This window comes from Odocoileus virginianus, chromosome 16 (genome assembly GCF_023699985.2).
Source record: "Odocoileus virginianus isolate 20LAN1187 ecotype Illinois chromosome 16, Ovbor_1.2, whole genome shotgun sequence".
Lineage (NCBI taxonomy): Eukaryota > Metazoa > Chordata > Mammalia > Artiodactyla > Cervidae > Odocoileus > Odocoileus virginianus.
Window position 1 is genome coordinate 27,674,212 of NC_069689.1, and position 17,093 is coordinate 27,691,304.

Genomic DNA, 17,093 nt, shown 5'->3' on the forward strand with positions numbered 1-17,093 from the left:
TGCCATTTCCTTCTCCAGGGGATCTTTCTGCCACAGGGATTGAACCCAGTCTCCTGAATTGGTAGGTGGATTGTTTACCATTCCTGACTCAGGAAAGTCCCCAGGACTCCACTAGAAGACTAATTTCAGAGCACCAAAAAATGATTGGTTAGAAGGGAAACTTTGGCAAAAAGCCTGGTGAAGAGAATTAAATATATTTAACTGAAGAACTAAAACTAAAACAAAAAATAAGGATAACAAAATAGTATGCAAATATTAAATCTTCTGGCATCATAGGAATAATGAAGGACAACAAAATGGGAAAATACAGAGAGAATGGAAAGCAAGTTAACATGACAAGTTGACGGAACAAGCTCACGCATATTTAAGGATATAAATATAAACATTTTTAAAAGAGAAAACTATTAACTAAAAGTGACTAATGTGTGAGAGGGAGAAGTAAGAGGGAAAGATACTAAAGGGTCCTTTTATTGTTCTTCATAGCAAAGAACTTCCGTGGTGGCTCAGACAGTGCAAAATCTGCCTGCAACGTGGGAGACCTGGGTTTGATCCCTGGGTTGGGAAGATCCCCTGGAGGAGGGCATGGCGACCCACTCCAGTATGCTTGCCTGAGAAATCCCATGGACAAAGGAGCCTGGAGGGCCATACTGCATGGGGTCACAAAGAGTTGGACACAACTCAGCCACTAAACAAGAACGAAAGAGATATAAAGAAACCTACATAGGGTCACACTAATTATAGGATACTTGAATAAACCTTTCTCTGTATAAGATAAACCAAATGAACAAAATAGTATGAAGAAAGATTAATTTAAAAATATAATTAAAAAGGTAGATCTTATATATTTCAACACTATATGCTAATGATAGAAACTCTTTTTGGGAAGACCCCTGGAATATTAAAGAAAAAAAGTTATCATGTATTAGACCACATTAAAACCCAAAATAAATTTCAATATTTGAAAAGATAAAAATCCTCCCTCCTGAACATTTTAAGTGCTCCATCAATTTATCCTTTAATCAAAGGGGAAATTTGGCAAAAATTTCAAGTGCAACATTTTGGGAAGACAAAAATAAAAGCATTAAAGACCAAAATTCAGAGGATACTGCTGAAAACATTACTTGGGGGAAAGGCATAACCCTTAACAACTTACCACAATATCAATGAAAGAGTGAATAAATAGATTACGCTCTGACTCAAAAAATTAGACAAAGAATATAATAAAATTGAAGATAAAGAACAAAAGAGTAAATAAAGATTAAAAAAACACAAAAAATAGTTTGACTCATGCAATGCATTACAATTCAAATATAATAAATTCAAAATATAAAAATATCAGCTATTAACCCAACACTTTCATTTCAGACATTATGAACTGATGCTGAAAAAAAGATTGTTGCCATAAAACCAGAAGTAACATACGTATCTCCTCACCCCCAGTCAAGCCCTCATATGACTGAAACTTAAGGTAGAAATTACAATGAGCTAGACAATCACATCATGAAAGACAGTCTGGAAGAAAGTCTGAGATTTTGCTAAATGGAGGCAAAAAGCAGAGAATTCCAGGCAGGAAGCTGGCAACAATCAACAGCAAGGAGACTGCAGGCACCTGGAGAAGTCCAAAACAATGTTTACTGGACAAGTGTTGAGTGGCTGATAATAATGAGAAGAATAAATCCACAGAGGTGTAAACATTTAATACATAATTATAAGCATTCTTAGGAAAGAGATCTCCTAAAGAGCTAATGAATGCCTGAGACATAAGGATTGCATTTTGAAACTATATGTAATGAAGAAAGCACTTAGTGTCAAAAAGAAAATGAGAAGGAAAACTCACATTACCTGAGAAAATTGCCTGTGATGAAAGTAGATATTTCCTGCATTAAAGTAAGCCAGCGAGTAGGTGGGGTTTAAAGAAATTGCTTCTTGATAGTCTCTCATTGCGTTCTGTTTTTGACCCATAAACTCATGAATCACACCACGATTTGTTAAGAATTCTGCTGTAGCATTGATCTGCAATATAACAGTAAGAGTAGTTAGCGTCTGGGAATAGTATTTATCTCCGATTTCATGTCTGCAAAAATGGACATGACATCTCTTTGTGGGAAGCTAGTGATTGTATAGGGCAGGTGAAACCCCACTAGAGCAAACATTTTGAGAAATGACTCGGCATGAAGTTGGTTCAATGCCAACATTTTGTTGATTTGGTTGCAATAAAACAAATAATCTTAGTGCTTTACTCAGTTCCTTTGCAAAGAATGGGGCTTAAGAATAGATCCATGAGGAAAAGCTTGTCTGTTTAGCGCTGTTAAACTGGAGCCAGAAATTAAAAAGGTAACATGTTTATTTGTTCTATGCAGTATAGCAATTACCTTTCAGGTCTTTCCTTTTTCTGATCTCAAAGATTACAATACCTACCCAAATATACAAAAAAATAAAAATAAAAAAGAATCCAAAATCGAGAAGACAAAAGGTAGATTTTCTGTCACTGAATTTATTTGCCATTTCACTACAGAAAAAACTAGGGATTTACATTATTCTTTCTTTAGTTCTTTCAAAGCCAGAACATTATTTTATTTTTTTAATTATAAAATAATATTGATGTATCATGAAGCTATAAATTTGCATGTACTAAGAGGAATCAACATTTATTATAAATGTATTTTTAAAATTTTAAATACATTTAGGTTATAAAATTGGCAAGTTATAATAACTCTTTATTCTGGGAAACTCCTGGGGAAAAAATACAAACATTATTCTTTCTACAAGTCACTTTTAACAGGCAACAGAGGACTTCTTACTTCATCTTATTCACTGATGACATTAATTTACACTAATGATAATATAATCTAAGTGGATTTTTACCTTTATGGCAGCATTTATATCCTGAAATGCAGCAAAATTATCACCCATCTGAAGACAGACCACAGCTCTTCCTTCATAGGCTAGGTAGCTCTTTGGATCAACTTCCATAGCAATGGTAAAGTGGTTCCAAGCTTTCTGGAATTTTCCTTGGGCCTAAAATAATTTTCCATTTATACCAAGTAAGAAATTGCCCATATCATGACAAATGTTTATGATTCTAACTTAAATAAAGTCTTTTCGTAAGGGTATATTTATACTGTGCTAAATCTAAGCTATTTTAAACAAGGAAGTAGGCTGTACCGTGAGTACATTCAAATGACTAATTCCCCTGAGTATTTATGCTGAAATTTTAATTAGCTGAAATATATCTGATTGTCAGAGGCATCTCTTATACCGGTCTTCAATAACATAAAATCTTGACCACCATGGGAAACATCAATGCTTCTGACAATCACTACAAAATTTACACTGAGCTCTGCAAGCTCAGTTGGTAAAGAATCCACCTGCAATGCAGGGGACCCCGATTTGATTCCTGGGTCGGGAAGATCTGCTGGAGAAGGGATAGGCTACCCACTCCAGTATTCTTGGCCTTCTCTTGTGGCTCAGCTGGTAAAGAATCCACCTGCAAAGCAGGAGAGTTGGGTTTGATCCCTGGTTTGGGAAGATCCCCTGGAGAAGGGAATGGCTACCCACTCCAGTATTCTGGCCTAGAGAATTCCATAGACTGTATAATCCATGGCGTAGCAAAGAGGTGGACACGACTGAGCAACTTTCACTTTCACTGCACACACAGGCAGGAATCCTTTATTCGCTTGGCATTGAAACTCTAGTTATATGTATTATACATAACAAAATAAATATGTGCTCAATAATTAAATAAACTAATGGTATAAAGTGAAAGTGTATAAACTATACAGCCCAATGAGATCGTCATAAAATACAAGTCTGATGTCAGTGCTCTGGTGAGTGACATTCATGTTTTTAACTGACCTAGACCAGTTAAAATGACCTTCACCTCCAGTCATTACTCAGTTCTATAGTCTTATCCCACATCACTCTCCCCTTGTCCATAACATTCCATCTCTTTAAGCCCTCTGTCTCCTTCTCACCAAATGAGCTGGTCCCTTTCTGTGGAATAGCGTGTTCTAAGCCCCAACTTCTAATTACTAGTTTTTCATATCTCGATTTAAATGTTAATTTCTCAAAGCTAGGTTTCCTTCATATAAACTGTCCTAAAATCCATCATTTTTTTTTGTACTTATCCTGAGTATAATTAAGTAATTATTCATGTGCCAGCTTGATGCCTATCCCTTCAATAGGTAGTAAACTCTACAAGAAGAACCCAGTGTCTTTTGGTCACCGCTGTAGCCTTAGGCCTAGATCAGTCCCTGTCCTATACTAGGTGCCCAGAAAATGCAATGAACAATGACATTAACATATTTCTTTTGATTTGCAGTCAGTTCTAGCTGTTTTGGGAGTCACCCTGTCTCTAAATTGACTTTGCAAATTTCTATTGTGATCAAATAATGGCTAATTTCATGTTTAACTCTCAGAAGGCAATCTTATTTCCCTTATTAATCAATTTTTGGGTATACCTCACTACAACCAACCCACAGCCACCTCCTAGTCTTAGATCAGCCAAATTCATTTATTTTTTAAATCAAAAAAAAAAAAACACCTCAACTTTAAAAGACATTGTTAATAGGAATTTCTGCAAATTACCATAATTTAAACATACTTTGGCCCATTGTTTAATTTTTTTAATAATAAAAGGCACAAAAAGATTACTCCTTTCCTTTTCATGGAAAATATAACACATCTAGCACTTTCTTCCAAGAAAATCACTCCATATTTCATAGTGCGCATAGCTCAGTGAGCATATGGGTCAGGTCAATGTCCCAGAAATCACTCAGAGACACGCTTGATAACACAAAGAAAAACACTCTTCCATCTAGCTGGAAGGACATATGCCTATTGTCTTGGCTTCCAGTGTGTTCTAATTCACTGCCATTTGGAAGATGATCTGAATTCAGAAGTCCCTATATAGTGGTTGTCTGGTCCATCGCATAGGTCATGTCATTACATTGTCTATTCCCTTTAGCTTTTCACTAATTTAATAGGATAAAACCTATGGAGCCCAGGTATAACTAGTGAAATAAATTTTAACCAGATTTTTATATGTGAAACTCACCAGGAAAGTCTTAAAAGTTGTCTATAAGAGTGGTATGTATAACGGAGTAAGGTAGAAAGGGGTGCAGGCAATAAGGAAACTCAAGTTCACAAGATCCTCATCTCACTATCACACTAGGTTCCTGGGTATGCTCCTAGGCAGGCTACCTATAACTCATCAAATCCCTGCTTTCCACTGACATTGTGAATACTAATAAAAAGATAAAGGTAAAATGTTCACAGTGAAAGAAGCATTGTGTATACCCATCACCACTGAAAGCTCAAATATAACCACTTTCTTGTCTAAAAGGTACTTTCATGGTCCAAAATGTTGTCATATGATATTACCTGCAAATTATAGCCTAAACAAATTCTGGCTTTTGTATAGACTGGATTAAAATGCAGTGCTTTCAGAAAGTCCTTCTGTGCTTGCTTGGTGGCCTCATCATGTCCATATTCCATGTAAGAATTTCCCCGTCCAATGTAAGCATCCAGAAAACGTGGATCAATCTTAACAGCCCAGGTGAAGAAGTTGACAGCTTCTTCAAACTCTTTATTCCTGAAAAGAAATGAAAATATTAATGCTTTCTGGTGAATGGTCTAAGTGCTTTTCTGTATATAACCTTTACATAAAGGAATGCATTAACCCTTAAATAAAACTTTAATTTTTGTTAACTATGAACTATCATAAGAACTATTGCCATGGAGAAGGGAATGGCAACCCACTCCAGTAGTCTTGCCTGGAGAATCCCAGGGACGGAGGAGCCTGGCGGGGGTCTCAAGAGTCCATGGGATCTCAAGAGTCGGACATGACTTAGTGATTAAACCATCACCACCACCAAGAACCATTGCCATATGATCTAAGGCAGTCTGATGGGGTTCTTTGAAGATAGTGGTAGAAGAAAAGAGGGGAAGTAAGAGCCTTCTTTATAGCAGAATACATTGAGATGATATTCTAGAGTTCTTTTTTCAGAATTATAAAAATCTGAATGGCATTCTTGAACACATTTATAAGAGTTATCAGTGGACAGCATAGAAAAACATACTGTTATTAATAAAATACACCATTTAAATCAGATTAAAATAAATGCACTGTTAAATATTTAATTATGTCCTTTATCATGAAAGGAGCTCAATTTTTCATCACACGGGAATTCTTACTTCAGAACTTCTATAAAGGCAGCCCATTTCATTTTGGACACCAAAAAAGGAGAGGAGAAAAAGAAGTGAAATGCATTTTATTATTAACTTGTGAATATATGTGACTAAATGATAACTCTGTCTCTCTATCTTCCTTGATTAGTCTCCTGTGGTTACGTGAGGGTTGTTGAAGTAATTGAACATTTATCCATGGGTATATAAAGTCACTTTGCCATCTCACATGCAAATCTAATAAGTATTTTTAATTTCAATTAATATGGAAAGTTTAGAATTTTTTAACAGAATGAAGGAGCTAACACTGAGTAACTACTTTCTTACCAGGTACTATGCTGAGTGCTGTACATATACTATTTCACTTAATTCTTCCAACACTTCTGTAAGCTTGCTATAATTTTTTTATATTTTATAGATTAAAAGAATATCATGACTCAGAAAAGTTTGCACATATTAAATAACACAGTAGAGAGCATGCTAAGATTGCACAGAGCAAATATGTGGGGTTCAAACCCAGGTGAGTCAGCCTCCAAAATCCATGCTTTCCCACAAGTCATCCCTACCCACATTCTTCACCTTTAACATACTTGTAGCCAGTGCACAAAAGCTGGTGTGTGACCTCTCAACAGTACAGTCAGAGAAAGACTTGGAGTTCAAAACTAAGCCTGAACATACAAATTAATACTAATTTTTCAAAACTGCTAGAAGGATCAAATGACAGCATGTGAAAAAACCCTTAGCACAGAGACCCTCACCCAGTAAAGATTATTATCCTCTTTCCAGTCTTTTCATTACTTCTCAAAAAGGTTTCAAACTTTAACAAGATGCATCACTTGCTTTTCTAACTTTTCCTTTATGAAAATAATCATGGAACCCAGAGTAACTGTTTTAGACACTATCATCTCTTAGATATCACTCAGCATTATCTCTTAAAATACAGTTTCCCAAACCTCAGCCCTTCTTTCATGACAGTTGCCCTGTGTCCCAACTATACCTATCATTTATTGAGTATTTCTCTTTAAGTCACTTTATTATTTAAGTAAATCTATTTTTTTAAAAAAAACTTAATTTCAATACCACAAGCACAAAATCAAAATCTCATGTCATAAACAGAAGGCAACCATAAAGATAAATAAATATTGGAGTTGGATAGCACAGTTTGCAGAAAACTAAACCTGAGAGCTGTACCATCTATCACAAAGGGTGGAGAAGATGCTAAAGACTAACTTTTAGCTGAGACTTTCTCCTTCATGTGTTCAGAAGGTCTGAGAAAGAATTCACTTTGAAACTGAAAAGCAATCCAGTTTCCCACAACGTGATTCAATTTTTTTGAATGCTTGTGCATGCCATGAAAAAGTAATAGAGGTGCTGATGATATTTCCCCCATGTTTTGGTAAACACTGTCCAAAAGTGTGCACCAAGCGTTGTGCCAGAAGGTGACAAAAGAGTCAACAGGAAAGCACCAGAAGAGCTTGACATTACAAACAGGAGACGGTTAGCACTCTTGTATGAGACAGCTGGTATCTTCTGAGTTTACTCTGGATTCTCACAAAGAAAACACGGGCTCCCCTCCCTCAAGCAGTTTAGAATGAAACTGCCCTCCTCTTTCCTGATAATTGGCACTATTTGAGAAGTAAAATTTCACTAAATACAAGGTTACAATGCTTGTAGCCACTTTCTCACTGTATTACAGAAATAACCCTAGCCTAGATAATGAACTTTTTATCAAGAATAATTACACAGTAGTAATTTGCATTTCTATATAAAATGCATTTAGCTGATAGGTTTTTAACGGCCACTGCGTCTCCTGCCTTCAAGGCAGGAGACCCGTGTTCAATTCCTGGGTGGGGAAGATCCCCTGAAGGAGAGCAAGGCAACCAACTCTAGTATTCTTGCCTGGAGAATCCCCATGGATAGAGGTGTCTGGTAGGCCACAGTACATGGGGTCGCTCAGACACGTTTGAGCAACTAACACTTGAACTCTTCACTTTCATTTCTGTCTCTAGGTAGTGAGCTACTTATTTATGATGCATACCTACGGTGACCACGTAAATGGAAATTTCCAGGGCAACCCAGTTCTCTCATATTCTTCCCACAAAGCACTGAAATGTTTCTAGTATGCTTACCTCCAAATTGTATCATACACATTGCTTCCCTCTTACCCAGAGGGAAATTTAAAATCCTTTGTGAATACATATGCCAATATGTAGTTTACAAAACATAATTTCACCCTTTGAATTGTCAAACCAATTTTAAAAGAAAAAATGAGGCAATGAATTGAAGTTATTTTTCGACACACATCTAGTTATCAGCACTAATGTTTAACAAACATCTAGTCTATTCAGACTAAGCAAACAATCATTAAACCTTAAACCTGGGGAGGGACCTTGAAAGGCACCTAGCAACCTCTTCAAAGCTGATAATATCTAAAAATCAAGTCCAGAGGAGATGATGGAGCCAAAGCCAGAGACACTACCCTCAGCCCCCTCACCAGTAGGAAAAAATATAGACACAGCATTTTTCTGAAGATGGGTATGTCACACAATGTCCTGTAGATTAGGGCTCCTGTTAAATAATCACATGGCAGTTTAAAAATGGAAAAACGTGGCAAAGTATCTGTTATATCAGGGTCCATGTTCAACTGGCACATAAACTGTTAAAACATCAATTACATAAACACAAAAGGATGTTAGTTTTTCTAAAATAAAAAGTGTCTCTATAAATCTAAAATAATGTGATCACCGAAGTAAGGTGTGTGACTCTCATTATGGTGTCTCTTAACTAAGGACCAGGTGCTGAGCTTGCAGGTTAGGCCACAGACACCAAGGCCCACCGCGTTTTCCAAATGAATCATATACATGACCAGATGTGCCCTACTGGGTTGTACAAATAAATCATAAATACCTCCCCAAACTAAAGAATGTGGCCTGCAGAGTCAAAGATTCAGAAATATTTTATGCAAATATAAGAAGAGTGAAATAAATGTGCTGAAGTAAAAAGTGGATAGAATATGTAACTCTGAGCCATCAGGCTCCCCCTCTGTGACATTTTTTTTTTTTTTTAATCTTAAGGTGGCTTTCTCAAAGAGATCTAAAAATTAACTCTACCATAATACTCTTAGTGACCCAATTGGGCAACAAGTAGGATATTCAGCCTAAGGAATGTTGTCTCCTAGCAACCACAAGAGTGAGAACCAGAGATATACAAAGGCACACTTCAAAAGTCTGCAACCCCACGAGTTCAAAGATCAAAGCCTTAAAATTTACAGATTTATTCCTTTTTAAAAATTTTCCAAATGGGAGAATTTTTACTTTCTCTACTATGAAACATCAATAGTGAATCTCATTATTTACAAACCATGCTGCTGAAGTAATAAGTATGTTATAGCTCAACTTGAAAAGCAAAAATATTTTTCTTGAAATAAATATAACCAATCACTAAACATTCCTTATTGTTAAATTTAGTAAAACTGTTAAAATACATGGAATTGGGACGCTGAGTTATCAGAATTTTACTGTTGATTTAATTCTATTTTTATTAAAAGACAATAGAGATTCTGGTAGGATGATGAAAGTTGGTTATTTGGAATTGCAAAGCAGTTTCAGCTTAAGGAGACCCCGCCATATATACCCAGTGATTACATTTCATAAAGGAGATCAGGACCTGACACATAGAAAAATTTACTGACTCCAAGAATTGCAAAACACAGGAATGAGGCTGAGAAAATTTTGGTGTCTGGTTTTGGTTTTAAGAGAATTCAGTGACCTCAGACATTTCTGGTCTCCACTCGCCCACCAAAACAAACACATCAGTCGTTATTAATCCATTTCTTTTTAAGAATGGCAATTACTTAAAAGAGATGAATTGTACAAAGATGCTATATTAAAATAGACAATGATGTGACTATGTTTTTTGCCTGTATAAATTTAAAGGTCTAAAAAAAAAAGAAAGAAAAAAATAATAAATTTAAAGGTCTGAGACCAGTTTGGGCCTTTTAACCAAATATACCTTTACAAGCTCCAGTAATTATACTACCATATTCATAAAATTGAAAAAATATAACTCTCAGAGAGAAACCATACCTGTACTAGTTATGTCCTAAAAGAGGGGAAAAAAGAATGTCAGTTTTCTAAGTAATTCAAACTATGTTCTATTGCCTAAATTGTATATATACAGAGTCTACTTGCTATCCTAATTTTCTCATCCAAGTAACTGCTATTATTTCACTCATGAAAAATGCTGTAAATTATTACTTAACTAAATACATTCTGTTTCACATTAAAATGTGAAATTCATGTGCTGAATTTCTATGCTTTTAAAAGTAAAATGTCCAGAAATTAATTTTTGATATCAAATGTATGGGTAGAAATGTAAGCTATAAATTATAGCTAGCAAAATCAATCTAATATTATTTCAGAGTAAATTTTAAAGTAATCTTCTATATTTTAGCCTTATGTTACTATTCTTTTCTCCTCTTCTATAATTTACCTATTTTTTACAATACCAGAAACAAGTAATGTGTTTTAAGTAATTTTAAGTAATGTATCTTTTGTAGATTTCATTGTATTTTATAGATATTTACTGGTTATTTTAATTAGTTTTAGTTTTAGAAATGCTTTTTAAAGGTAAAATTTTCTTGAAAATATTTTACTAAATCAACCTCTCTTCTAGGAAACAGACTTTTTAAAAGTTAGCTCCATTTAATGAACAAAGTTAATTATTCTATTCTTAGATATTTCAAGCTATTCATGATTTCATTCTGTGTATTACCAAGGTCCTTTCCAATAAGTGAATATGCTTTCCAATATGCTGAATCATATGGATACCCCCAATGCTATCAGCAGACATTTACTTGCTGATTTGGCTAAAATAGTTTGAGAAACTTAGGTGTGGTTCCCACTTCCATACAGTGATTCTCTGTGTCTCTCCCCATTTTTGTACTCTGTCACTTCCACAATATTCTCCTCTGTCTCTCCTATTATAAATCTGCTGGTCCCACTTCTCTCACTTCATGAACCACACTCCATACCTGTGATAGCATATGGCAGTAGCTTGACATAGGTTCACATTAGTCTTGCTTATCAGTGCCGCTTGTTTAAAATCCTGAAAGAGTTTTGCAAATTTTGGTTAGTTTTGCCACATTATCTTTTGGGTTTTCATAAACTTCCTCCTAACTTTGATTCTTCCACAAATAAATTTTACACAAGCCTTAAAATATACATCTTCTTTAAACTTTGTGTTTTCCTTTTAGTATCACATGAGAATACTGTAACCCAATACAGAATATCACAACCAAAAACTCACTCAGAACCTTGCACTACTGTCTCCAGTTTTCTTGTGATTTTGCCTGGTATTATAATGAGGTATCACACTTACTTTCTTTTTTATTGCTTTTTCCCCCCAGTGAACACCACCAGAGACTTCTCTATCCAGGCAGAAATAGAAATTTGCTGGCAGAGACTCTTAGGACTACAGGACAGATAAGCACTCGGGCCAGGCCCTATAACCACAACTCTTGTGTGGATTAGCTAATGTAGCTCCTACCTGGGCAGCCCACACTTAGGGGAAAATGTGTCATTTTGTCCAGGGATCCTAGAAGCCTCCAGGGAAGGAGCAGTGGAAATGCTAACTGCAACAGGTAAAGTCAGGGCAGTCAGTTGGAACAGACCTGAATGGTACTGGTTGGGCTTAGTCACCCAGTCATGTCCAGCTCTTTGTGACCCCATGGGACTGTAGCCTGCCAGGCTCTTCTAACCATGGGGATTCTCCAGGCAAGAATACTGATGTGGGTTGCCATGCCCTCCTCCAGGGGATCTTCCCAACCCAAGAGTCAAACCCATGTCTCCTGTATTGCAAGCAGATTCTCAGCCACCAGGGAAGCCCAAACGGTACTGGGGAAGAGGTTAAAAGAATTAAAAGCACTAACTCTGCCTGAGATCCTGATGCTGTGACCTGAGCACTGTTCTCTATTGGACACCAAAGACAAGCTGTCTGAAGTTCTTTAGGTTTTCAAAGCCCTACAAAAACAACTGAAACTTGAAGCAAAATAAGAATACCACTAAACTGAAACAAATAAAATGTTTAAATAAATGTCTACATATCAAAAGACCATGTCAACAGCAATGAGACTTATATGTATAGGTATGTGTGAAAGTGAAAGTGAAGTTGTTCAGTTGTGTCTGACTCTTTGCAACCCCATGGACTGTAGCCTACCAGGATCCTCCATCAATGGGATTTCCCAGGCAAGAGTACTAGAGTGGGTTGCCATGTCCTTCTCCAGGGGATCTTCCCAACCCAGGGATTGAACCCAAGTCTCCTGCATTGTAGGCAGACGCTTTACCATCTGAGCCACCAGGGAAGTCCTAGGTATGTCCACAGGCATTGTGTACATATATACATAAATAATGTGAGATACAGACTGATTTCAATGTTTGCCATAATATAGGATTATGGAATTATATCCCATAATTTGGGAACTCAAAAAATAAGAGTTCAACACCTGTAAAGGAATAAAAATGGAATAAACAAAGGAATAAAAAATAAAAATGACTCTGCTTTTTCCCAGAGAACTGCTTCAGCAAGAATCTTTTGGGCCGTTTTGGTTATGAACTCACTTGACCAAACTAGACTGTGGGGAGGATCCTAACCTCCTGTGGAGTGGCTAAAGGAAACTTTAGTTTCCAGACTCCCTTCCCACTTCCAGAAGGCTGGGTTAAGAGCGCTCTAGTCTTAAAAGCTAAGTGTCAGACTTCTGGTTTCCACTCCACTAGAGAGAACTCAACCATGAGGATAGTCTCCCTCCTCCCTCTGTTCCTCCATCGTCTTCCCCTCTCCCTTCTGCTTCCGCAAAGCTGGCTGTTTAACGGGGGTAGAATAAGTTCTCTGCTAATACCAGGGGTGGAAGAGGGCGCAGTAATGTCAAACTGAACCCTCTGGGGCGCTACTATAGGAGAAGGGTATCAGTCCAGACCCATCTGAGAATATGAACTCCCCACTTAGACTTCTGAAGCATATTTTGATGCTACATGGAATTATTTGGAAGAAAGTAAGAAGTTTATTGTCCAGACAAATATAATCTAATGAAATATGCTACCAGGTATTTCCCCCTAAGAGGATTTTCTTTTCTTTTGCTGAAATGAAGTCAAACTTAACAACTGTAACTGAGATTTCATTACAAACTTTCCCATTAATTTGGCCTAACAAGTCCAGTTCAAATGCCACACTCTTATTTCCTGTGTTCTTATGAAGGGCACACAACTATCAATTAACTGATACATTTTCAGCTCTCATCCTGCTTGATCTCTGTTAATCAATCATTCCCACTAAGAATGCTTCCCTGAGTAGGTTTTCAGACTCTGCTTTCTCTAGGTTCTGCATTTAGCCCTCTTATTATTCAGTCATGTATTTCTTCATTGGTCTGCCTCAGCAATCATCTTTCTTTAATTTTTCTAATTAATTTTTAAAATTTACACAGGGGAAAAATTTTTTTTGCCTTTTATTGCAGGCATATCTTGTTTTATTGAGCTTCGTAGATATTGCACTTTGTACAAATTGTGCAATCTTGCCTCAGGCAAGTCTATTGGCACCATTTTTTCAACAGCATTTGCTCAGTTCATGTCTCTGTTATCATATTCTGGTAATTCTCATAATATTTCAAACATTTTCATTATTATTGTAGTTGTTATGGTAGTTTGTGATCCTCAATGATCCTTGATGTTACAACTGCAAAAAGATTACAACTAACTGAAGGCTCAGATGATGGTTAACATTTTTTATCAATAAAGTACTTTTTAACTAAGATAGGTCCATTTTTAAGACATAATGCTATTGCACACTCAATAGACTACAGCATTGTACAAACATAACTTTTATATGCACTTTTATATGAAACAAAACAATTAATGTGAGTCACTTTATTGCTATGGTCTGGAACCAAACCTACAATATCTCCAAGGCAAGCCTGTAGTGTTTGCAGGGCATGTTTTTTTCCCCAGTCTTTTTACTTTTACCCTACTATATCTTATATCTAAAGTCTGTTTCTTGCAGCCAGAATACTGTTGGGACTTTTAAAAAATTCTAATGTAACATCCTCACTATTTCAATTGGGGTATTTGGAGAATTTCCATTTAATGTAACTGCTGGTAAGGTTGGATTTAGGTCTACCATTTATTGTCTGTTTTCTGCTGGTCTCCTCTGTTTCTGTTCCTTCGTCTTCTCTTTCCAGACTTATCTGGGATTATTTTAATTTTTTAATATTCCATTTTAATTAATCTACTCTTTTTGACTGCCGAGGTCACGTTTGAGAAGAGACATGGAATAAAAGGAGGTCGTGAACCATATGCAGATCAATGGGAGGAGTGTTTTCCACATAGGGAATAGCTGTGTGAGGACCCGGAGGTAGGAAGGGAGCCTGGGATTTCCAAGGCGTAGCCAAAGGCCACAGAGGAGTAACCTGAGTGGACAAAAGAAGAACAATGACAATGAAGTCAGATCAGTGAGCGGCAGTCAGGTCACTGGGGTCTTGGCTGGCTACAGTCAAGGGTTCAGATTTTGAGCTGACTGTGATGGGAAGCCACTGGAGGGTTCTGAGCCGAGGAGTAGCTTGAGCTGCTTTATGTTTGTCAGAGGCATCTCTGGCTGCTAAGTGTGAACAGTACTTAGAGGGACGACAGCAGAAGCAGTGAGTCCAGATGGAAAGCTACTGCAGGAACCCAGGCAGGAGAAGGTAGAGGCTGGAAGGAGGCGGAGAGCAGGGTGAAAAAACGAGAAATGACTGAATTCAAGATACGTTTTGATGGTAGAGCTGACCACACTGGCTCATGATTTAGACATGGGGTGTGAGAAGAGAGAGAGATCAAGAATGATTCCCACCAGACCGTGAGCTCCTCAAGGACTGGAAATCTGTCTTATTTGTCTCCATATCTTCAATGTCTGAAGGAATACAGGATTTGGAATCAGGAAAGACCTAAGTTCAAATCTTGCCCCAGTACTTCCTGGTTGACTCAGTTTAGTTCAGTTCAGTTGCTCAGTCGTGTCCAACTCTTTGCGACCTCATGAACCACTGCACACCAGGCCGCCCTGTCCATCACCAACTCCCAGAGTCCACCCAAACCCATGTCCATTGAGTCAGTGGTGCCATCCAACCATCTCATCTTCTGTCATCCCCTTCTCCTCCTGCCCTCAATCTTTCCCAGCATCAAGGTCTTTTCAAATGAGTCAACTCTTCTCATGACGTGGCCAAAGTATTGGAGTTTCAGCTTCAGCATCAGTCCTTCCAGTGAACACCCAGGACTGATCTCCTTTAGGATGGACTGGTTGGGTCTCCTTGCAGTCCAAGGGACTCTCAAGAGTCTTCTCCAACACCATAGTTCAAAAGCATCAATTTCTTCGGCACTCAGCTTTCTTTATAGTCCAACTCTCACATCCATACATGACTACTAGAAAAACTATAGCCTTGACTAGACAGACCTTTGTTGACAAAGTAATGTCTCTGCTTTTTAATATGCTGTCTAGGGCGGTCATAACTTTCCTTCCAAGGAGTAAGTGTCTTTTAATTTCATGGCTGCAATCACCATCTGCAGTGATTTGGGAGCCCAGAAAAATAGTCAGCCACTGTGTCCACTGTTTCCCCATCTATTTGCCATGAAGAGATGGGACCAGGTGCCATGATCTTAGTTTTCTGAATGTTGAGTTTTAAGCCAACTTTTTCACTCTCCTCTTTCACTTTCATCAAGAGGCTCTTTAGTTTCTTCAATTTCTGCCATAAGGGTGGTGTCATCTGCATATCTAAGGTTATTGATATTTCTCCCAGCAATCTTGATTCCAGCTTGTGCTTCCTCCAGCCCAGCCTTTCTCATGATGTACTCTGCATATAAGTTAAATAAGCAGCCTTGACGTACTCCTTTTCCTATTTGGAACCAGTCTGTTTTTCCATGTCCAGTTCTAACTGTTGCCTCCTGACCTGCATATAGGTTTCTCAAGAGTCAGATCCGGTGGTCTGGTATTCCCATCTCTTTCTGAATTTTCCACAGTTTATTGTGATCCACACAGTCAAAGGCTTTGGCATAGTCAATAAAGCAGAAACAGATGTTTTTCTGGAACTCTCTCGCTTTTTCAATAACCTCTTTAGCATATCAGCTTCCTCATCCATAAGTTACAGTTGTAAATCATGCAGTATTGTTGAGAACACAGCAGGTATAACTGTGCAATAACTTGAGTTACTGTTGCAGTTAGGTACTAAAGGAATACTTAGGTGGCTAGTAACACGGGCCCTGCATTTAATTCTCCAACAGCTGATGTCTTTTGCCTCCCCAAACCTCATTTCCCTCACTTTCTCTACCCTACACCATTGCCCAGAGTCTCATAGCTTTTTTGCCTATTCCAAAGACATTCTTTAGCTTTCCCTACCTGAGGGAATTCCAAAGGGCACATCTCAAAGCCAAAACCTAAGGGAGTTCAACTCTTGAAATTACATTTCACCATAGTGTAAAGTGGCTTCCTTGGTGGCCCAGTGGTAAAGAATCTGCCTGCCAAGCAGGAATCCACCTGCTGCCTGCCAAGTTCGGTTTCCGGGTCTGCAAGATTCCCTGGGAAGGAAATGGCAACCCCCTCCAGTATTCTTGCTTGAGAAATCTCACAGACAGAAAAGCCTGGTAGGCTACAGTGCATGCGGTCACAAAGAGTCAGACATAACTTGTAACTGAGCACCAACACGATTATGTAAACTGCCTAGAATACAGTATCTCAGTCACTTCTTTAATAATAAGTAATTCTGTGGGACAGAATCTCAAAAGATGGCTCCAGAAGTTGAAGAATAATACAAGTTATATTTGGAGGTGAAAAAATAGGAAACACTCCCCTACATAATGATCTGTTGTGGTTCCTGAGAAACATAGAAGAAAAGC

The 17,093-nt window shown here is 37.5% G+C and overlaps 1 protein-coding gene across 3 annotated transcripts in view; it reads right to left on the reverse strand.

Annotated features, from left to right (window-relative positions):
- The window catches only part of TTC6 (tetratricopeptide repeat domain 6), a 205,806-nt gene that overhangs the window by 32,642 nt on the left and 156,071 nt on the right, over positions 1-17,093 (reverse strand). For all 3 annotated transcript variants that reach the window (XM_070478006.1, XM_070478004.1, XM_070478005.1), the window contains exons 27-30: positions 11,219-11,292; positions 5,383-5,593; positions 2,866-3,018; positions 1,843-2,013 (exon numbers count right to left, since the gene is read on the reverse strand). In XM_070478006.1, coding sequence (XP_070334107.1) covers positions 1,843-2,013; positions 2,866-3,018; positions 5,383-5,593; positions 11,219-11,292 — 609 coding nt within the window. The remainder of the gene's footprint in view (positions 1-1,842; positions 2,014-2,865; positions 3,019-5,382; positions 5,594-11,218; positions 11,293-17,093) is intronic.